General features: G+C 33.6%; 1 protein-coding gene and 1 long non-coding RNA gene across 9 annotated transcripts; one reads left to right on the top strand and one right to left on the bottom strand.

Annotated features, from left to right (window-relative positions):
• Positions 1-7,469: 7,469 nt before the first annotated feature.
• LOC145101032 (zinc ion binding protein) lies at positions 7,470-10,315 on the bottom strand. 3 transcript variants are annotated; one of them, XM_079038203.1, is made up of 11 exons: positions 10,174-10,315; positions 9,773-9,886; positions 9,404-9,510; positions 9,281-9,327; positions 9,096-9,196; positions 8,849-8,936; positions 8,642-8,750; positions 8,373-8,544; positions 8,082-8,153; positions 7,877-7,990; positions 7,470-7,668 (listed from the first exon to the last, which is right to left on the bottom strand). In XM_079038203.1, exons 1-11 carry the CDS (start codon positions 10,273-10,275, stop codon positions 7,576-7,578), a joined length of 1,119 nt encoding a protein of 372 aa, XP_078894329.1. In that variant the 5' UTR covers positions 10,276-10,315; the 3' UTR covers positions 7,470-7,575. The 3 variants fall into 3 exon arrangements, with proteins under 3 accessions (XP_078894329.1, XP_078894330.1, XP_078894328.1); XM_079038204.1 differs by having other exon boundaries at positions 8,849-8,891; positions 9,404-9,522; XM_079038202.1 differs by having other exon boundaries at positions 9,404-9,522.
• Positions 10,316-19,297: 8,982 nt separating this feature from the next.
• On the top strand, positions 19,298-23,540 carry LOC145099939 (uncharacterized). Of its 6 annotated transcripts, XR_013704709.1 has the most exons (7): positions 19,298-19,649; positions 19,730-19,765; positions 19,859-20,138; positions 20,241-20,496; positions 21,294-21,417; positions 22,150-22,229; positions 23,348-23,540. It is a non-coding gene; the product is annotated as an uncharacterized LOC145099939 (long non-coding RNA). The 6 variants fall into 6 exon arrangements; XR_013704704.1 differs by having other exon boundaries at positions 19,730-20,138; XR_013704705.1 differs by having other exon boundaries at positions 19,730-20,138; positions 21,304-21,417.
• The last annotated feature ends 228 nt before the right edge of the window (positions 23,541-23,768 follow it).

The following is a 23,768-nucleotide window of genomic DNA, read 5'->3' on the forward strand; positions in this document are numbered from 1 at the left end:
AGCCTTAAGAGAAGATTATCCAATTAGGGTTTAGGTTGTAACCCTTAAGGAGTCTACAAGTATAAATAGACCCCATGGCATAGGGAATTCGACACCTCTGATTAAGTAACAGAACCCTGGTCGAAATTCCTCCCTCTCCTCTCTCCTAAATCATTCTTCTTGCTATTGGTGTTTGTAAGCCATTAGAGGAGTGACATTTGTGACTCTAGAAGCTCCAAGACCTCAAGATCAACAAGGAACTCAAAGGTATGATTCTAGATCTGTTTCAATGTTGTAATTTAACCTAATTAGTAATTAGAAGTCTGGATTCAAAGCATGTTTATTAGAGAGCCTAGATCCAAGCATTAGGGTTTTGCATGCGCACATAGAAAAGTTCTTATGGCTAAAACCCATCAGTGGTATCAGAGCCTAGCTTGGTTTTCTTTAAATTGTTGCTTGATTAACTGAAACAAACCTGCAAAATTCGATTTTTAGGGTTCTGAGTCACTGACTCGGCGAGTCCCAAGGTGGACTCGGCGAGTAGGCCTGACTCGGCGAGTCCCCTTGTGCACTCGGCGAGTCCAGGCGTCAGGAATGACCAGATTCGGGATTTCTTTGTGTTTATCTTATGGAAACTTACCTTAATCATAATAGATCAACCTAATTCCGATTTTATGATATATATGACTATTATCTTGATCTAGAAAAAGATATTTATCAACTAATTAAATATTTAATTTCCTTATATGATAATTAATTAATTATTTAACTATTTTGGTAATTATCTTTCAAAGAAATCTTGAATAAATCAAATATAGATAATTAGGATATTAATTGTTAATTGGAATTATTTGTTATTTGATCCTCCATGTTTTAAATGATTAAAACCTACCCTCATGTTTTGAAATTTACTTTTGTGATTAAAAGTTTTAATTTAGACAACTTAAATTTCAAACCCTAGATTTTAAAAGTTTTAAAATACAACCCTATACTAATATGATATTACTAGAATAATATATATATATATATATATATATATATATATATATGTATAACTAAATGCTAGTCTTACCGTTAGTAGGCCTCGTTCACGAAGCCGATCTATAAGGTGGGTATAAGGTTGCGGCCTATAAAATGGCGCTTAATGGGTGTACACTCACACCTACCGCTTGCTTGATTGGTGGAGGGTCGTTAGCTGAACGGGTAGGATAGGGCAACCTCATCCTCTCATTAAAAGTATAATAAGAAATACAAAGTAACTACACATATTTTTAAAATTTCTCAATCCTAGTTACTTTAGGAAAAGTGAATTGATGCAATCCCATGAAATTACACTTTGCACCTTGCTAAGATGTTAGTGGAGCGTGTGTGGTTTACCGGCACACTAATTGGTTCTAAGCGAAGGTGGCAAAGGGTGATTCATTGTTTATCATAGTTCGATGGAGCGTGTGTGGTTTACCGGCACATCGAATAGGTGATCGTTACAATGAAGGCACCATGTGAATTTGCATGGTAATTCACACCCGCTTTGTGATCCTCGGCATCCCAGTCACAAACTAGAGGGGCATATCGAGATTTAAACATGCCATTGAATAGTTTCAATGAATCTCATCCGAACCTAGGAATTCTCAAAAGAAAAAAAAACACTTAGGACTAATAGTTTAGGTTTTGTGATGGAGAATTAGTGAATCGTCATTCACTTACCTTCAATTTATTTGCATGTTAGATTACGGCATCCATTTTCTAGTATGTAAATGTTATTGTTGTATCCTAGCCCTAATTTTTCTTATTGGGTGATAATTAGGGATTCTTATTCTAATCTATCTTTGTCCTTTTCTAATTGTAGATGTCAAACGCAAACAACGCTGCTGCTAGTTCTTTCACGTTGATGAGCCTTTGCCAAAAGGTCACCTTCGATGGAACGAACTTTAGCGAATGGATAAGATACATTCGCACCATTGCTCGCTATGAGGACAAAGAGTATGTCCTTGATGAGAAGCTCGAGAAAATCAACACCGAAGTCGCTACTCCAGCCGAAATCACCGCCTTTGAAACTCATGAGCGAGATGCAACGAAGGTACATTGCATCATGATCGCCACCATGAACTCCGAATTCCAAAAGTCCTGCGAGGACATGTACCCGTACGAGATGCACCAAGACTTATTGGAAAGGTACCACCAAAACGCGAGACAAGAGAGGTACGAGATTTTCACTAACATGATTTCCGCGAAGATGGGTCATGGAGAATCTCTTACCGTGCACTTGCAAAAGATGCAAAGGTATGTCGACCGCCTTCGCAAGTTAAATGTTGACTTCGGTGAGGATTTGGCGATCGACATGGTGCTTCACTCTTTGCCTCCGATGTACAATCAATTTAGGATGACCTACCACATGAACAAAGAAGAGGTCACCCTAAGCAAGCTCCAAGGTCTCTTAAGGGTTGCTGAGAGCAACTTCAAAGACAAGTCTGTTGCACCTACTCCCAATCCGCCCGCTGCTCCTGTCTTGGCTATTGGACAAGGGAAGGGAAAGAAGAGGAAAGCTTCATCGAAGAACTATCGCAAGGTGAAAGCCCGAGATGGTGCCTCTTCTAGTGGGACCAAAGTTGATCCCGCCAAGCCCTGCTCTAACCCGAAGGAGGCAGAGTGCCACCACTGCCACAAGATAGGACATTGGAAGAGAAGCTGCCCGGATTACCTGCAAGCAATCAAAGAAGGAAAGATTAAGCCATCTTTCGCAGGTATATACACAATCAAATCTAACGATTCTAATCATGCTATTTCTTGGGTTCTTGATACCGGTTGTGGTTATCACATTTGTTCTAATGTGCAGGGACTAAGAAGAAGTAGGGATGTGGAGCAAGGAAGGATTAATCTAATCATGGGGAACAGAAGATCGTCGCCTGTGACCAAGATTGGAGTGTATTCCTTAGTGCTTAGGAATGGTTTAGTTTTAGATTTGAACAATTGTTGCTATTCGCCAGAAATGGCAAGAAACATCATTTCATTTCATGGTTTATATAGACAAAGATTTAGATTTTCTTTTAATAATGAGAATGGTTCTATTTTGGCTTATCTAAATGGTGTCTTTTACTTTGAAGCTATACCATGTAATGGAATATATGAAACCGTTATGATTGTTGATAACTTAGGAAATGATGTTTTGAATATTGATTCTTCCACTAGTATGGATAAAGCATCCTTGTGGCATTGTCGTCTTGGACATGTCAACAAGAAACGCATAGCCCAACTCCAAAAGGATGGAGTGTTGGAGTCATTCGACCTTAGGGAAGATGACACATGCGAGTCTTGTTTGCTTGGAAAGATGACTAAGTCGCCCTTCACGAGTACATGTGAAAGGGGCGAGGGTCTATTGGACCTAATACATACCGATGTATGTGGACCGTTTAGATCAACCACGAAGGATGGGAACCGCTTCTATGTGACTTTTACCGATGACTATAGTAGACATGGGTATATCTACTTAATAAAGCAAAAGTCAAACACCTTTGAAAAGTTCAAAGAGTTCAAGAATGAAGTGGAGAATCAATTGGGCAGGAAAATCAAGATACTTCGATCCGATCGAGGAGGAGAGTACCTAAGTCTTGAATTCCACGATTATCTCAAGGAGTGTGGAATAGTTTCACAATTGACGCCTCCTAGGACACCGCAGTTGAATGGTGTGGCAGAAAGGCGTAATCGAACCTTATTAGATATGGTTCGCTCTATGATGAGTCGTGCTTCGCTATCAATCTCTTTTTGGGGGTATGCCTTAGAGACTGCCGCCCATATCCTTAACCGAGTCCCTACTAAAAGGGTTGCCAAAACACCTCACGAGATGTGGACGGGGAAAGCTCCCTCGTTGGCACATATCAAGGTTTGGGGTTGCGAGGCTTTCGTAAGACGAGATACTCACGACAAGCTTGAACCTCGAAGTGAGCGATGTATTTTCATCGGCTACCCGCAGACATCCTTTGGATATCTCTTCTATAGACCGAAGGACAATGTTGTCTTCGTTGCGAGAAGAGGAGTTTTCCGAGAGCGAGAACTCATAAGCCAAGGAGACAGTGGGAGGCAAATCGAACTTGAAGAGATTCAAGAGTCGATAGATGAAGGAACCTTTACCGCTGGCGTTCAACCCGAGGAGGAAACTCCGGTTGAACCGATTGACGAATCCTTACCTCTTAGACGTTCCGATAGAGTTAGAGTTCATCCCCAGTTTTATGGCTTTCATATTACTACCAAAGGGGACACGTATATTAGTGATGGTACACTAGTAAACCTTGATGAACCTAATAGCTATAAGGAAGCCATGGCAGGCCCGGAGTCTGTAAAGTGGAAAGAGGCAATGGATAGCGAGATCCAATCCATGTATGATAACCAAGTTTGGAATTTGGTTGATCACGTGCCCGGACGCAAGACCGTTGGGTGCAAATGGATCTTCAAGAAGAAGACCGACGTGGATGGGAACGTACACACATATAAAGCGCGATTGGTTGCGAAGGGCTTTACTCAAACTCCCGGAGTTGACTATGATGAGACTTTCTCACCAGTTGCGAAGATTAAATCTATTAGAGTCATGCTAGCAATTGCCGCATTTCATGATTATGAGATTTGACAAATGGATGTCAAGACCGCTTTCCTTAATGGAAAGTTGGCTGAGGATGTTTACATGGCTCAGCCAGAGGGGTTTGTGGATCCGAAGCATCCGGATAGAGTGTGTAAGCTTGAGAAGTCCATTTATGGACTTAAGCAAGCGTCTCGCAGATGGAATCTTTGCTTCGATGAGAAAGTCAAAGAGTTTGGTTTTGTACAAAGCGAAGACGAATCTTGTGTATATGTCAAAGCCAGTGGGAGTATAGTAAGCTTCCTCGTTCTATATGTCGATGACATATTACTCATAGGAAACGACATCCCGACTCTGCAGGAAGTTAAGTCCTGGCTCGGGAAGTGCTTCGCTATGAAGGACCTCGGAGAGGCTTCTTACATTTTGGGAATAAGGATAGTAAGAGAAAGAAGTAAGAGACTAATTGGACTTAGTCAGAATACTTACTTAGAGAAAGTACTAAAACGTTTTAGTATGGAAAACTCAAAGAAGGGAGAACTACCGATACAAAGTAATGCCAAATTGAGTAAGACTCAAAGTCCGAGTACCGAAGCTGAGATAGCAGAAATGAGCCGAGTACCATACGCTTCCGCAGTTGGCTCAATCATGTACGCTATGACTTGTACTCGCCCTGATGTAGCCTTCGCTTTGAGCATGGTTAGCAGATATCAAGGGAATCCTGGCAAAGCACATTGGATTGCGGTGAAAAACATCCTTAAGTACCTTCGGAGGACGAAGGAATGGTTCTTAGTCCTCGGAGGGAGTGATGACTTGAAGGTGCGAGGGTATAGTGACGCCAGTTTTCAGACCGACAGGGACAACTACCGTTCGCAGTCGGGCTGGGTCTTTACCCTAAATGGAGGAGCGGTGACATGGAAGAGTTCCAAGCAGGAAACCGTAGCTGATTCAACGTGCGAATCAGAGTACATTGCAGCGAGCGAAGCGTCGAAGGAGGCAATATGGCTAAAGAACTTCATCGGTGATCTTGGAGTTGTACCTGCCATAAAGGAGCCAATGGAGATTTTCTGTGATAACGAAGGCGCGGTTGCCTTGACCAAGGAACCGAGGGATCATGGTAGATCAAGACATATCGACAGAAAGTATCACTTCATTAGACATCGTGTAGAAGAAGGACAACTCGTAGTGAAGAGGATATCATCAGAAGATAACCCAACAGATCCGCTTACGAAGGGACTGAGTAGGGTTAAGCACTTGCAGCATGCTAGGAGTATTGGGCTGAAGGATGATATTAGCATAGATTAGATAGTATTAGAAACGTGTAATAGATAAATGTAATTGACATTTGATGATTAAATAAAGGAGTTTTATTTATGAGTAATGTTACTATCTTATGTTAATTGTTTAGCTATTGTTTCACTTTGCATGTTTTGACTTCCAGAATAATTGAGTTTATTAGGAATAATCGAATTGTTCAAATGGTCCACAATCGTTCATATGTTGGGAGTAGATATGAAGGAAGATTGTCATGAATTGGTGTGTAGAATGTTTAAATGGTGTTAGACATAGCAAAAGATTGCTGCAACGTTCATGAGTGCTTATGAACTAGTTTTGAGCATTGGAATAGACCCGCGCTTGTTGGAATGACCTTATGGAATACGATATAAAAGGTGATCGCAAGACGATAATATCATATAGTCTTAAAACCTAGATATATGGTTTATTATTTGTTAATTGATTGTACATTGATAATACGAAAACGCATCAGTAACTTGGTGTTATAAAACGTATTGTTGTGTACAGTTGGTAAATGAATAAGTAAATGCATATAAGTCGAAGTTTATCTGTAACTTTTATCTAAGAAGGTAAAAGCGATATCTCGGCCGCTCGATGATTTGATTTGACTTATATGCCGGGCCCGGTCAGAACTGAATTGATGTGTTCGATTAAGTTCTATGTCAAATAAATCAGAGATCGAGAAACCTAAATGCGTGACTAACCATTCCATAGGATTGTCAGCATGATATCCAACAGAGGACTGTACGTTCCCTTATCTAAAGGACAAGATTGATTAGATCAGAGTTGACAACGTCTTTGAGAGCTATGATTGCAAACCGAATTGTACTTATGAATATAGTTACTAGACTTATCCAAGTGGGAGACTGTTGGAATAGTGTCTAAGGCTGCAACTATATTAGGCAAATATTTGATCCGGTTATGCATGGTCCTTTTGGGTTGCCTTCACCATAGCAACTTGATAGGATGATTTATTAAGAGAGAGTAAATATTATTAATATATTATAAGAATAATATAATGAATAATATATTTGTTATTTGATTAATATAAGTCATAGAATTAATTAGAATTAATTTGGTGACTTAAAGAGATTAATTAAATAAAGGGGTATAAACTGTCAATTGTTTGATAGTTAAGCTTTAGACTGTAAATCCATTAGGATATGCTTTGGACGAATTCTAAGAGTATTAGGATAGCTAAAATCGTCCATATGCTTATCTATGGAATGGATTTGGATAGCCTTAAGAGAAGATTATCCAATTAGGGTTTAGGTTGTAACCCTTAAGGAGTCTACAAGTATAAATAGACCCCATGACATAGGGAATTCGACACCTCTGATTAAGTAAGAGAACCCTGGTCGAAATTCCTCCCTCTCCTCTCTCCTAAATCATTCTTCTTGCTATTGGTGTTTGTAAGCCTTAGAGGAGTGACATTTGTGACTCTAGAAGCTCCAAGACCTCAAGATCAACAAGGAACTCAAAGGTATGATTCTAGATCTGTTTCAATGTTGTAATTTAACCTAATTAGTAATTAGAAGTCTTGGATTCAAAGCATGTTTATTAGAGAGCCTAGATCCAAGCATTAGGGTTTTGCATGCGCACATAGAAAAGTTCTTATGGCTAAAACCCATCACAAACAACATATAAGTTTCATTTCACACAAAACAAAACATATTTTACATTTCATTCTTTCAGAAAATAGAGGTTGCTAACTAAAGTAAACAAAAAATCCAGCTTTATATCCCAAAAAGAAAGCAATTCGAGTAGCAAGGAAGAACCAAAGCAGTGTCTTCAATAGCCAAAGGCTGCCTAAACGGGTTCAACTGAACCTGTCCCAAAACCAAACAATCTTTTTACTACAAATCACCAAAATCAATGTTTTATTTCTTTTTGTACAAATAAGAAAATCTTACATACATATTTATCCAACAATTTTTTACCTTTTTTAGACCAATATTTTTAAAAAATATATATATATACAAATGACACGAATTATACAACCATGTTTTGTTTCAACCAGTAACAAAACAAACTTACAGGTATTGTGGGTGGACTACCAGTCACAGAGGTTATACAATTAGCTGCAAGATGACAAGCTTCTTCACAATAATCAGAGAAAATGGTTGGGATTTCTATTTCTCTTACCAGCTCCTGAAAGTAAATTGTCAATTTCAGTCATAAAAAAACAATAAATGCATAAACATACCACCCACACACAAAAAAATAAAAAAATAAAACATACGATAGTTGGTAGCCAGCTTTTGTAGGCCGCAATACCAGCATTTGGAGCAATTATTAAATCAGGAATAAATTCCTGTCCATAAAGAAGTACATCCATTAGACCCCTTTTGTCAAACAGAAGAGAAAAACATTGATGTCAATGGGACAAAAAGTATCACTTTCTGTTCTACCCAAAAAAGTGGAACAAGATAGGACTTGGACTCACTATCAATATGTTGTCGGTGCAAAAAGACGTAAATGCCCTTCTAATCGTAAAATATTTGTGAAAGTAAGAATATATAATATATATAACCTTGGTGAGATCTGAGTAGCGGTTGTGATAAAGACCTGAATGAAGATTTATTGTAATTGATGAAGATTTATCGGAAGTGGTGTGTGAATTGAATTCACCTTTGACAGATTTACAGCTGCAATTTGCCTCAATGCAATGTGCATAGCTACAAAGAGTAATTGTCTCACCATCCCTGTTTGCCCAAAATGGAAAATTAATGTACTTTAGTTTACTCTTTTTACTCTCAATAAGCTGAATCTCTAAATAACATGTGATGCTGAATTGCTGACCTGTCATGTGGAATAGCAGGTCCAACAAAATCGATATGCACTCGGACTCCAGGAAGTAAAGCATGCAACTCCCCAAATACAGCAAGTTGATAAACTTCCCTTTCTGGCCCTTCACAAAGCCAATCCATTAATCAGAATCAAGAATCCACAAAAGAACACTATTTTAACATAATAAGCTAAATCAGGTTCTAAAAGTCATGAAAATACCTAGGTAGTGTATGCACAATTCATCAGTAGTTTCAGGGATTAACTGTTTCACATAAGCAAGTTGAATCGCCTTATATATGGTCAATGGCTGGAAATACAAAATATATATATATATATATATATATATATATATATATATATATATATATATATATATATATATAAGTATGTAACCATATGCACTACATCTAATAAAGACATATTCTATGAAGTATACATTATATGGTACACAATGAAACTACATTACCCAGTGAAGAAGCAGAGCAACAGGAGAATCTAAAGGGATGCCTCTCCATTCATAATACTCATTCCAACTACTTAATTTCTTTGTTAACATAGACAAAGGCCCTGCATTTTGAGTTTGTGTAGAGTAGCTTTCAGAAGTAAGTATAAATGATCTGAAACTACACCAATGAAAATTTACAACAATACCTTTACAAGGGCATAATTTACTTGAGAGATTCCAGCCCTTATCATACCTTCCAATTAAATGAATAAACAATGAGACCCCATGTGTATTGAAACATCAGGGGAAAAGAAGGATCAAAAAGGAACCTCAAATGATCTGAGGAAGTAATCGAAGCCCCACAGCTACATTCACATATCCAGAATCCTACACAGTGGATCCCCTGTTTATCCAAGAATGAGCATCTAGTCTCCACCTTTCCACAAACCTGCAACACTTCAGTCAAGTAACTCGATACAAATTACCCAAAACCTTGAAGCACCATTGATTAAGATAACATTCTAGCTTTTGAGGTCAGAGTTTTAACATTTCCAAACCAGAATTGATACAAGACGTGTCAGAATGTTTGAAAAAATATATTCCCAACCATGGTATTTTGTTTTCAATAGTTCATATAAATCTCGAATTCAAAATTTGGCCTTTTTGGTCTCACAAATCCAACTACATAAAGTGATTACCTGATAAGTAGCTTCCCGGGAAAAAGTAAAAGGGAAGTCATTTAGCAGCACCACACGGCACATCTGTTGTTTGAGTCTTCCACATTCTTCTTTGTGAACTCTCCAATGTGATGTCTTAAACAAAATCAGCACTATAAGTCATCAGCATCAAATTAAGGTAATTAACTGAAAACAGGCATCAAGTGAAGGTGATCCACAGATTAAAATTGGGGATTTGGTGCATTACTACGTTCAGCTTCTACTTGATGCTTGCAACAAAGATGGTAATACATCAATTTAAAGCGATAAAAAAAAGTGATAAAACAATTTTCAGTATCGGAAAATGTGCGAATCTAGGGTTCTTACTAGAGATGATAATAAATTTTGTGTATGTGCTCGAATTTAAGGAGAATATGAAAAACCTGATGAGAGACGGAACAATAGAAAACAGCACCACAACCGCCGCACCGGCGGTTAGCTGGTCCCGAGCACCGCCGTGGACTTCCTTTCGCGGCACACTCCATTCATCCGATTTCGTCTATGTGTTTTCAAAAGCAGTAGCCACTTGGACCCCTGTACTATGAAGTACATACATTTTTCACCTTAGTTTCTAATAAAATACCGTGAGGTCCCCGAAACACAAGCAAAATTATCAAAGTCAACGGCCTTTGACCAAGCTCGTACTAATCAGGTATTTAGGTTAGTAGTTGTGAGATACATTTTGATGAGGAGATATTTGGGTAATTGAGGACAATGCATATGAAATTTTATAAAATACAATCAACATATTATTTTTTTTCGAACAAATCACAAGCATAAAAGTGTGGAAAACATATATAAGATCGTAATTTCTCTCAAGTCTAATGGCTAATACAATCTTGTCACCAAGAACTATCTTTTATATCCCGATCTCTGCTAATATACCAGATTCATATACCGAGTTCATTTTGCATCTCGTTTAACGTTAAGGCACACATCTAACATAAAAGGCGGACTAAAAAGTCATATCAAATAACATGTGGGTAACTCAATAAAACTATGTAAGCCAATGACATTGTAAAAAATTATAGTGGTAATCATAATCATTGTTGTAAAACTCGTCGAGTTGGTCGATTACTCCACCGAGTACTCGCTACTCGGCCCCTTACCGAGGCGAGTTACATAATCCCGAGTACTCCCCGATCGGCCTTTTACTGAACTGAGCAGTGTTGTCAAACTCGATTAACTCGGTGATTAATATGTATAATATACCTAACGATTTATTATTTAACACACACATGTGATTATTACTACATATATATCTTAAATTTTCAGTAATTATTCATGAACTGAGACCATTATGTAATTTTCAGTTTTTTATGTATTCATATGTATCTAATTTGTTATAAATTTCAATCGACTTAAGATTTTAACTTATGATTTTGACATATATAAGTTTTCTAAAAATATTTCTACATCAATTACCGAATCCGAAGTACTCCCCGAGTACTCCTGAGTACTCGTTACTCGGTAGTCGGCCGAACAGGTACCGAGTAACGAGTTCTACAGTTGTGATCATAATATATATTTAAAATATAAGAGATTTCAATGCATAATATGCATGATCAATCTATATGATTCCATGTTGTTCGCGGACCAACTATGCAGGATTGAAAGTAGGACACAACCATCAATATCAAGATGTAGGGGTGAGCAAAATACTTGTTGAGTTGTCGGGACTGACCGAGCCAAAACCAATTGATAACAAAATATGTAATTTGTTTCAGTTATCAGTTTCTGCATATCCATCAAGGTTGTAGAACTCGTTACTCGGTACCTGCTCGGCCGACTACCGAGTAGCGAGTACTCGGGGGTACTCGGATTCAGTAATTAATGTAGAAATATTTTTAAGGAAATTATATATGTCAAAATCATAAGTTAAAAACATAAGTTGATTGAAATATAAAACAAAATCAGATACATGTGAATACACAAAAACTGAAAAGCACATAATGGTCTCTCTTCGTGAATAAGTATTGAAAGTTTAACATATATATGTAGTAATAATCACATGTGTGTATGTTAAATAATAAATCATTTAGTATATTATATATATATATATATATATATATTAATCACCGAGTTGACCAATTTTTACAACACTGCTCAGTTCAGTAAGAGGTCGATCGGGGAGTACTCGAGACTCGGTAACTCGCCTCGGTAACTCGCCTCGGTAAGGGGCCGAGTAGCGAGTACTCAGCCAACTCGGCGAGTTTTACAACACTGATATCCATAAATTTGGTTCTCGGTTTTTGGTTCCAATTTCGGACCCTACCAACTAGGAGTGAACAAAATACCAGATAGAACCGGAACCATAACTGATTAGGAACCGGATATGTATTTAGTTTGGTTTTGGATTAGTCCATATCCATAAATCTGGTTCTCAACTTCTTGGTTCTGATTAGGTTATGTTCGATTTCAGAACTGAGTTCATCCTTATCAAGAGGACAAGTAGCAAATCACGACACCTCATCGTTTGGTCTACCCTTCTAACCCTTAAATCTCTTCAACATAACCTTAAGGTAGTTTCTTATACATTGATATATAAATTAGAAGGCCATAAAAAAAGTCTAAGTAGCAAACCGGTTTATATTTTATCTAAAATTGTCCAACAGTGGCGGTATTGTTTGACGTATTATCAAAAGATATAGAAAATTTTGTCTTGTAATTTTTAAGTTTTTATTGTGTAATCTAAAATGCTATATAAGTTATATCTAATATGCGAATATCCAAATAGTTCATACCTAATCGTCCACTTCATTTGTCAAGTATAGGTATTTACCCAATGAGCAGCAAAAAAGAACTAATCTAGTGAACCTTATGGAGTCTTCTAAACATCACACACTAAATTTATTATGAATTTTTTTTTCGAAACCTCAATGCATTTCAATTTAGTATTTTTCAACATATTAATACAATCGTGGGTGGTCAACTTACATGAACATAATGTAGTTTAAGTTTTTTTACGAGCTTGTCAACAGGGCCGGTCCATTAGTTTTTATTGCCTTGGGCAAGATAAAATATTTATGCCCCTATGTTGTATTACAAGACAAAGGTGAAATCCTCACCAAGGTTTGGGGTTTTTTTATCTTCAACATTTTGATTTTGATCATTTTTTTCTTCAAAATTTTCATCATTTTTATTTTTATAAAATAACTAACATTGATCCAAAATTAAAGTAAGTGATAAAAATCAAATACTGACATGTTGATAAATGTCATAATACCCAAAAATGAGGGCTTGAAATTGATTTTCTTTATTCTTAAGGTTATTATCGAAATTATAAGAAGGTGGCCATAACATGATGATTTTCCCAAAAACAACTTCTCCAAACACAAAAATCCCATACAAAACAGAGGTTGTGATGTAAGAAGTTCAAATGTGGCTCATGTTGTTTTTTATGGTGATAGATAACAAATTGGTATTAATGTGTTCTTGGTTTTGGTATGTGTTTATCATATCCAAAAGAACCCACTTTGTCTTGTTCTTGAACTTCTTACATCAAGACCTCTATATTGGTTTTGGATGAGTGTTTATGTTTTGGTTATGAGGATTGAAGTTATCTGATCAAATGGATCAGAATCTAATTTTCAAAAACTAATATCAATATTGCACAGTCAAACTTTCTGAATTAGCACACAAAAATGATGTCCCTGGCCCCTAGAAAAAAAAGCTGAATCAGAGTATACTCAGATAGAAAAGTAAATCTGCATAAGAAAACAAATATGAAGTTAAAGGCAGGAACATATGAACTCCATAACTCTATAAAAATCAGAAATTAAAATTCGAACTTTATAAAACCAGAAATCAAAACAAATAAAAATAACTCAGACTCATTAGAGAGAAGATCATAAAGATAAAATGCAACTTCTATAGATATCGAGAAATTAGAGCAGGTTGAAGCAAACTTTGAACTCTAATTCTAAAGTCTCGAACTATCGTCTTCACTTTTCACTCTTCAAGCTAAAAAGTCAGTGGCAACATTGTAACATAACTTAAAAAGACTGGGACATATTCCCACATCGTATCTAGAAATCGATTAAATGGGAGAAAGTATCAACAATTAAGGTATCAAATGGGTAAATATTAACAAAACATATTAAATAGGGGAGGGCATCATCTATCGTCGATGGTGGTATAAAGATAGGATACAAAAATCACCAAATTGAGACCCAAAAAAAATAGAGACAATCATAGAGAGATTGAAGTTGAAATACCAAATACGATTATAATGAGGGAGACTAGGGTTTATAGTCATATTTAAGAATCAGATGTTAGAGACAGAAATCGATAGGAAACTCATCGTCTTCTACATCGTGATTATTGCATCTTCGTTTTTTAATGCATTGGTGATTTCAATTTTCGAGTTTGTCAATGCATCGATTGGTGATTTTAGTTTTCACTCGTTTGTTTTCCTGCCTCGATTGAAGAATCACCGATTCAGAACTACGTTTATTTAAACCAAATCGAGCACTTATGCTATAAATGATTGGGCTAAAATTATGCCCTATTTTTCTTGCTTCCCTGGGCCTTAGCCCAAGCCGACCATGTATTGGGTCGGCCCTGCTTGTCAATTGTGGGTAATTAAAGTGGTCAAAAAAAATTGGAATGAGTGGATGCTTAATCCTCTCATGAACTAATTTGTTCTTGTTTGCTAGCTCTTTTGCTAACCTTTTTATTTCATTCGGCCCTTCAAATAAAAAAAAAAAAATAAAAAAAAAAAAAGAAAGCGGTCAAAAGACAAACTTCTTATATCACAAACTTTGAAATTCTTTTTCAAACCAAACTTTAATTGTCATTATACATATGGCCTCTATGTGATGAAAGATATTTACCTCTACACCGTCATTTATGGATCATACATCCTAGATTCCAGATTCTCAAAGCTCTCCCTAGAAGAAAAAAAAAACATTGAATTGGTTTAGAGACACATTATGATCCACATAATATCTATTATGAGATTTCGATTGGTTGTTTTCAACATGATAGGTGAGTTGTTTATGAAATTATTTATTGATTTTTATGGAAGACTCTTTGATTATGTACTAGATATTTCCTTCACAATATTTAAATATTTAAACATTGTTTTAATGTTTTTTTAGATGATCTTTTCTTTTTAGAACGACAAACTAATATATCTCTAATTTACCATCTATGTCTTTAATAAGACTTGAACTCATTATCTCTCCCCATAATCTCTCGATTAAAAGAGTCACTCTTTACCTTTAGACCAAAAGCCTTGAGTACTCACAACCTTAGATTTTAGTTGATTAATGAGTTATTTTATAGTAATCACAACCTTAGATTTTGTAACGTTACTTTTTTTAAAGAATTATTTGTTTGTTTTGAATGTTGGTGACATGTGCTTCTTTACCATTTAAGCCTTTAAACTGGTCTTCTACTTATTAGTTATTAGGTTGAACTTGATTTATTTGTACAAACTTTTCTATGTTTTTGTAGAATTGTTTCAAATTCTAGTTTTGTCTAAGGTGCTGTTTGATTTTTCTGAAGCAAAAATTCATGAAATCTGCGGACCATCTCTGCAACCCTCTGTAGTAGAAAAGGTGGACCAAAAGGCTGCAGACTGTAATAAGAAGCGTGTTTGTTTTTTTAACATCTGCATACTGCTGCAGATATTAAAAAATTAAAATAAACTAGTTTTATAAACCGAAAATAGCTTTTTAATACGTAAAATTTAATAATGTATAACATTTCGGAAATAATTAATGATATTTCAGTAAAAAATAATAATATTTCAACAAAAAATAAATATATTTTAGTAAAAAAATAATGATATTTCATCAAGAAATTATCATTATTGAATATAAAAAAACGAAAAAAAAAAATCAACAAGAATAAACAAAAAAAAAAAACGAAAAAAAGGTGAAATAAAATTTCAACAACATATAATCAAAATTTTAACAAGAAAAAGAAGAATAAGAAGAGGTTGGAAGAGGCAGTACGGGTGTTGCGCCAAACAAAACACATGCAGAGGTTTTTGAATCCGAAGACTTCTAAAAAACAAACAACTGTAAAATTAAAAGTGTTGCCCGTGTGCTGCGCCGCGCAACAATATGAGATCTGAAGAGGTTTTTTTTTTTTTTTTTTTTTTTTTTTTTTTTTTTTTTTCAAAAAACAAACAGCACCTAAGCATCTAATTATATAACATTAATTAATGGTCACTCAAAGTATGTATTATTTACGTTACAATACTATAATTTTGATATTCACGATACAAATTATATAAAGTAACTATTTTTATGTGTTTTGAATTCCGTATATTAGAAATGATAATTTAGACCTATTTATCTAAAAATGGATCTATTTACCTTGCATTCTTTTATTCAAATATTTTTAGTGGTTAATTATATAACATTAATTATTGGTCACTGAATTTATTTACATTACAAAACTATAATGTAGATATTCACGATACAAATTGTATAAAGTAACTATTTTTATGTGTTTGGAATTCCGAATATTAGAAATGATAATGTAGACCTATTTTTCTAAAAATGGATCTATTTACCTTGAATTTTTTATTCAGATATTTTTAGTGGTGTGGTTTTTATACTCACATTTATATATCAATTACTAGGTTATAACCCGTGGAAACTACGGAAGGTAAATTAAAAAATTTTATAGCCCAAAAAAATTAATAACTGTAAAAAAACATTTAATTATGGATGGTAAGTAAGTACAACTTTATTTGTTAAGTAAAACAAACATAAAGAGTTTAACATAGATTCTGAAATACTTTCTTGAACACAACATTGGAAGTTTTATTAGTTAAATTATCATCCTTATCTAAAATCAATAACTTCAATTTTCTTTGCTCTTTACTCTAGATAAAGTAACATATAACTGACCGTGTGAGAAAACCGATTCTCGCAAAAACAACCCAACCTTTTTTCAACGATTGACCCTGACTTTTATTTATGGTCATAGCAAAACAAACCGCTAGGGGAAATTGTCTCATTTTGAACTTGTATGGAATTTTGTTGTCTGAAGGTGTTAAAGACAACGATGTCCAATGTTACTTCTAGTTAAGACCACTGTTTCTATTACGCGATTACCTAATGATACCACTTGAAATCTAGTACCATTACATAACTCATTTTTTTGATCGATATTTCTTAGTAACATAACCGGAACACCGACTTTTAAAATCAACTTATGGTTTGGCAAACCGGAGATTTTAAGTCCATTTAAAACATCAGGTGAATATAAACTATCATCAAACTTATTGTAAATAAGTGTTTCTCTCTCTCTCTCTCTCTCTCTCTCTCTCTATATATATATATATATATATATATATATATATATATATATATATATATATATATATATATAGGGTGAGGTTCAATAGAGAATCATAATTAACCAAGGAACCAATATTTTTTTCAACTTTTAGAACTTATTTTTTATAAAAAAAACTAAAAATACATAAATTCATAACTTTTTATCCTTTTTCCAATGATATAAAATTCGATTTTTTTTACGTCAAGTTCACAATGTGAATCTTCGAAAATTCACAACGTGAATCCGAAAAATATTTTTTACATTCACAATGTTAATATATGAATTTAGATATTTTTAGATTATTTTTTCGATAAAGAATAAGCTCTAGAAATTGAAAAAAAAAATTTGGTTCCTTGAAGAACCCATAATTATGGTTCTCTATTGAACTTTTCCATATATATATATATATATATATATATATATATATATATATATATATATATATATATATATATATATTGGTAAGCTTAATTATGATGCTTATGTATAAATAATATTTTAAATGGTTAGAACTTAGATATAAATAATTTTCTTTAATTCATGATAGTTAAGAAAAACATAATTTAATATATTAAAATATGATAGCAACATTATACATAATAGATCAATATATGAATAGACAATTAGATTTGTTGTTTATAATTTTATAAAAAATAAAGGTGTTTGAAAATTTAAATTCAAGACAAAAAACAGTATACCAAAAGAAAATAAAGATATTACTGTTGCATTTCATTTTAAAAACATGTGAAGTGCATGTGTATATAATCACTAATAAGTATATGTATGAAATCAAATAGATTTATTCGATTGAAAATTTTAAATTTATACGTGAGATCATAATCAAATCACTTTGTTTAAAATGAGATGTTTCACCCTAAACCAGATAATATGATATAATTTAAAAGATTTAAACAGTTTAGTTAGTTAAATAATTTAATAAGTAAATTAAAACATAAGTTCAAAAATATTGCTAAAGAGCGTTATTATTATTATTTTTTCTTTAAAACAAATACCTACTACATAACCTATAATTATTTTATAAGCGTAGAATAAAGTAAAAAAACGTAATCAAATCAATTTCAAAACATATATATAAACGGTCCTATAAACGTGACACTCAACTTAGGCTAAATTCCTCAAACTCATCGGCTTCACTGATACGTCTTTTTTTTTTTGGAAGAGACCAGAGTCTCGGCAAAACTATATTAAAAAATAAAAGAATACAAGAAGACTAAAGTTCAAACAAAATAAACACCAACACCCACATCTAATCTACCCCAACCAATCCATAACCAGCAATACATCCATTTCCTAACACAAAATACATTCCACCCTCTAATCCAAACACCCCCATAACCAACACAAACAAACCCCATAAAATATTTCACAAAGAAAAAAACAACCAAAAAGTTTAACAACACATAATCCTCATACTCCATGCTTCCTCTCATCAGATTGCACTTCAAAACTCTAGACCAGCCCCAAAATGTGTCAATATAGTCGCCACTCCATCCTTGTATACTCCCATCTTTTATCTCATCTCCAACCATTCTTCGAGTAATCCTCCTCACACCATTTTGCCAATACATCCTGCACAAGGAAATCCCACAATAGAATGGGAAAAAAGGTATCATCAACTCATCAAAACAAATCCCTATATAGTCAAACCAACTGCTCCCCTTATATATAACAAACCAATGAGAGTTATGACCCTTAAAAAAACCCAAAATGGTATTTCCACAAACAAAAAAATCAACCCAAAAAATATTTTCCTCAAAAAATAACATCCTATACTCCCAATTGCAAACACCTAAACAAAAGAAAGACCAAAAGACAAAAACGCCCCTATGAACCCCAAAACCCCTTCCGTCAATTCTAATAAGTTCCAGACTTGACACGACGTCAATCACGTGTCCAAAGTAATATAAAAGAATAATCTCTAAAAAGATCATATTCCTTATATTCCTTTGAGAGGTACAAAAAGTATTAAAGAAAGATAAACTTCATTTAACACCTAATCCGTCAATTCCTTTGGTTATAAAACTATTCACACTTTCAATTAAATCCCAATACTTACTAGGGATCAATAACGAATTTTTACACTAGTCCAAATACTCCACTTACACACCCAGTTGACAATTCTGAACACCAGCTTATTCATATAGCTCCAAACTCTATTCCCACACTCCATGGAAACATCTCAAATTATAACTGTATTCCTCTCCTCCCATTAATCACAATTCCCCATTTACTGCATAAATCAAGATTAGAAACCAATTTATGCCTCTTCATTCCTAACAGTTTCAATCTAATACAATCCTCAATCTCTTTAGATATAGAATCAAACTCCGACCTTCTATTACTAAATAACCTTCCATTCCTCTCTCTCCAAATAAAATAAATTGTGCACGCCTCCTCCTCCGACTCCTCCGAAATTTCTGTGTACATGTCCTTCTATTATCGTATAAGATCTAAAAAAATATCCATTTTTTTGTATTTGTTGTCTCTGTATTGCAATGCAAAGAGGAAACATTGGATCCTACTTCAAACTCATCAGGTTAATGTTCAATTCCATCTGGGTTTTCTTGAAATTGCAAAATTCGACTTTAAGTTCTCTCATTTTTGTGGGTTATGCAGTGTGTCGCGATGTGAAGTCTCGATTTCTCCCATGAGGTTCGGTTATGTGTTTTAATTTCTTAATTATTATATTTGGGTTTTTTAGGGTTTGTTGTTTCACTCCTTTGCTTTGTTTCTGATGAGAAAAAGGTGGAACAAGATAGGGATAAACAACAAATGGTATCGAGATGGAGTATAAGACATGGATTGTTTCATCAACGCCTGTCATGGACCGTTTCTTTTACCTCTCTGATTCTGTATCCTATCTCCATAATGTTCAGAGATGTCAAATTCTCCTCCTGCATAAACGACCTTCTAATCAGCAGGTTATTTCGCACAGGCTGCTTTAATGTTTACATTTTTTTGAATCAAGAAGAGGATGGTCAGGGTTAGTGTGTTGAATAATCCTCTAAAGTGGGCTTCTTTACAGGTTTGCTCTTATCACCTTTCATTTCAACAATTACAGCATCTTCTTCATTCTCTATATCAATCTTGATAATTGTTTTATGAACCGCTATTTTTGTTAATGCAGATAATGTTGTTGTTATCGTCAATCCCAAGGGAGAAATGAAAGTTACTTTTTTTTTTCGAAGAAACTGTATCACAACGCATCCTTTTGTTTTTTTTAATAAAGCATAACTGTTTTTTTTATTGTATGTTGAATGTAGGATCTGCTAACACTGGACCAATTGGAAAGAAATGTGTTGATTTGTGGCGAAAGATTTCCAGTGCTGCTAATGCCATTGTTTAAGACCATTTCAAGTTGAGTGTCTAGTCTTTGTTCTAAGGTAGTTTTTATTAGCAATATGTGGTTTTTTTATATAGTGTTACAGTTTATAGCAATGTGCTTTGAAAGTACATTGCTATAATGGCCAAAAATTGATTTTTTTTATCAAATATAAACAACAGAACCTACATACATTGTAACAATTTAAAAATTCTACGTACATAGGAAACCATTTTATAGTTTTTTATAAAATGTTACAATTTATACCAATGTGATTCGAAACTACTTTGTTATAATTGGTTAAAATTGATTTTTTTTAAGACAACATTGTAACACTTTAAAAATTCTCAACATACATAGGGAACCATAATGACCCTAGCTATAAAAAAAAGTTAAAAAGTCGTAACAGTGTGCTTTGAAAGTAGATTTCTTTAATTATGAAGATTTTTATTTATTTTACACAAAAGAGCCACAGTTTACAAATACCCACACATTGTTTGTCAAAACTGGAAAAAAAAAGTAAGAAAAATATAATGCTATTATATTGGACAAAAAGGTCAGAATGGCTAATTGCAATTAAATTTTATTTCCACCAAAATTCATTTTTCTTTTAGACACCATAACAATAAACTAACAAAGTTAACAATAATCTTCAAAAAAGTACAACACAATGGAGAGGTTCATTCCAATGGAATGACCCATTCCAGTTGAGTTATATTTCTACGAAAATTGAATTTTTTTTATTAGTTTACTTGGTTTGTATTATGGAATCAGTGAAGATTGAAATAGAATGAACGAAGCAGTTTCTTTTTACTGATTTCATTCTTAGCAAAGTGTTTAATAATTACCTGATGGCAGAAATCTTCAGATGTCGCAGAAAAAAGAAGTTTGAAACAGATGGCAGCATGTCAATGGAGGCTGCTATCTTAGCAATACAAGAAAAGTGAACGGAGAAGAATGTTAAATTCAGGGAATGATTAAGGTATATAAGAAAGGAAGTTATTGGGCATCGTTTCTAATCTCTTCTCTTCTCTCTACCTAATAAAAACCTCCCTAAGGTGCCACATGTCCCTCTAATAACCCATAACAATCCACTTGTCATTTCCTCCTCTTTTCTCAGAAACTAATTCCCGCCTAAAGCATTAGTAACGGAAGTCTAAGAGTCTAAGTCAAAAGTCAATACATTCAAACTCAATTTTAAATTTCATTTAAATCAAATCCCGATCCCATAAAATCAGGAATATCCCTTGATTCCGATATATCAACTACCATAATTTTGATATTGATTGTCACAAAATTTAAGCAATCGTAATATTATCCAAATTTAAACCTATGTATTGTAGTTTTTATGAGATCGCAATTACACCTCCAACCGATTGCATCTTTTACCGATTTCCCAAATCAACTTCAATCGTTGGGTTTTATTAGTTTACTTTGTGATTTGTGATTCGTGTGTTGCTCCTTATGATCCGATTAGGTTTTAATTATGACGTTGATTATTGTGAGGTAAGTCATCCATACTGTATTTTGATTTTAGGTTTCAATTTTGTGTTTTCTAGCTTCAGGTTGGTATGTGAAATTGCTTATTTGAATGTATGTTTGTCTATGCGTCATTATTTTTTTTTAATTTTATGTGGTTTCATGTGTAAAACCTAGACGCTACTAATAAAGAACTTTTTTTATTAATAAAAAATATTTTTTCCTCCGATTGCAGACCGTGTATGTAGATCTAGAGCGATTGATCTCATTTGCTTCGACTATATGTTGACTGTTACTCCACGTGTTGAGATTGAAGTAAGCGATTGTTCCTTTTTTTACTTAATAATTGATGTGTGGGTACTGCTGCGTGTGTTAGTCACATACTTAAATTATGAAAATCATAATTATATACATATTTATTTCTTCATTTCAGATGAAGTTTTAGAAATCTAAGTGTTCGCTGGTTGTTGTATATGCTTTTATATTAAAGATCTTTGTTGGAAATGTGCTCAAATGGTAGCAGCAATCTGTTCAAATGTGCTCGTATGTTTCAATCTGTAACTTTAATAGATAAAAACATAATAATCTAAGGATTATAATATTATTTCAAATGAGTGAGAAATGAAAGTGAATTCAAAAGTTTACCATTTAAGCACCCATTTTTCTTCAATACAACAAAATTTTTAAATCCAATATTATTTTAGTATAAATGTATATACATGTTTTTTTTATTATAACGTGGATAAAGAGAAATAACATAAAAAAATATGCAAATTAACTATTATCATATAATAGTAATTTTTTTGTTGAACTTTATGTAGCTGTAAACACAATCACATATATTTCCAAAATATACAAAATATGAAAATAAAATAATAAATATATTTTAATAATTTACAATATTAAAAAGTTATGTGAATATGTTCCGAACAACAATACTCAAGTTGTACAACCAAGAAGAAAATTACAAGTAATAGCAACCAACTTTTGATTACTACACATGTTAATATCAACTTACTTATTTCTGTCTTTTTTTAATTTAGTAAGCTCCGCTAAATAGGGACCATTTTTGTAACTGTTATATAGCATGGACCATTACTTGTGAATGATAAACTTAAATGCAATAAATAACAATCTACTTTAAACATATGATGCTATTAGAAGTAAAATGGAATATGTTTAGTAAAATAACTCCAAGACGTTAAAAATGCTCAAAATGACCATTTTAAATGTACATCAAAATCGAAAAAGAATTGAACCATTACTGTAAAAAGAATCTTTTAAATAATTTCATTTTTGCCTTTTGTTTTAAGATGTGCATGTCAATGTATGCATGTGTATGTGTGTTTCTGTTCGTGTGTTTGTATGTTACTGTGGCTATCGGGTAGGGGGTATGATATTATCACTTATTTTTACTTTTGATTAAAATGCAGGTTATAAATATAAGGGGATGGTGTAATCTTATTGCTTATTTGCTACTATTGATTAACATGGAGGTTAATAGCAACTTACTTTCTTTCTTTTTGAATTGATGAAGGATATAATTGATAAATTGACCATTCATGTATTTTTGACATGAACTATTCGTGTAATATACTAACTTTGTATTTTTCATTTTCATTATTATTGTTATATCTTCTCAACTGTTTGCAAATTTATGATTAAACATGTACTGTTGTTGCTGAATTTTTATTTTACTTTATGAAATAAACAGAGGCATTTATGCTTATTTTGTTTACAACCATAAGTTTTGATCAATTAGGAAATAATGCACAATTAGTATTGTTTATAGTGTTTTTCATTTAATGATATTTTTTCTTTTTTTGGATAGATCTTATTAATATACTTTTTATT

Source organism: Lactuca serriola, chromosome 4 (genome assembly GCF_051521515.1).
Source record: "Lactuca serriola cultivar US96UC23 chromosome 4, Lser_US96UC23_V15, whole genome shotgun sequence".
NCBI classification, from domain to species: Eukaryota; Viridiplantae; Streptophyta; class Magnoliopsida; order Asterales; family Asteraceae; genus Lactuca; species Lactuca serriola.

Excerpts from the sequence above, each read along its gene's own strand:
- LOC145101032 (XM_079038202.1), bottom strand. The coding sequence starts at position 10,275 with ATGGAGTGTGCCGCGAAAGGAAGTCCACGGCGGTGCTCGGGACCAGCT. Across the intron at positions 9,523-9,772 it reads CCCGGGAAGCTACTTATCAG|GTTTGTGGAAAGGTGGAGAC; the intron begins GTAATCACTTTA and ends GAAGTGTTGCAG. Across the intron at positions 9,328-9,403 it reads ACTTCCTCAGATCATTTGAG|GTATGATAAGGGCTGGAATC; the intron begins GTTCCTTTTTGA and ends TTTAATTGGAAG.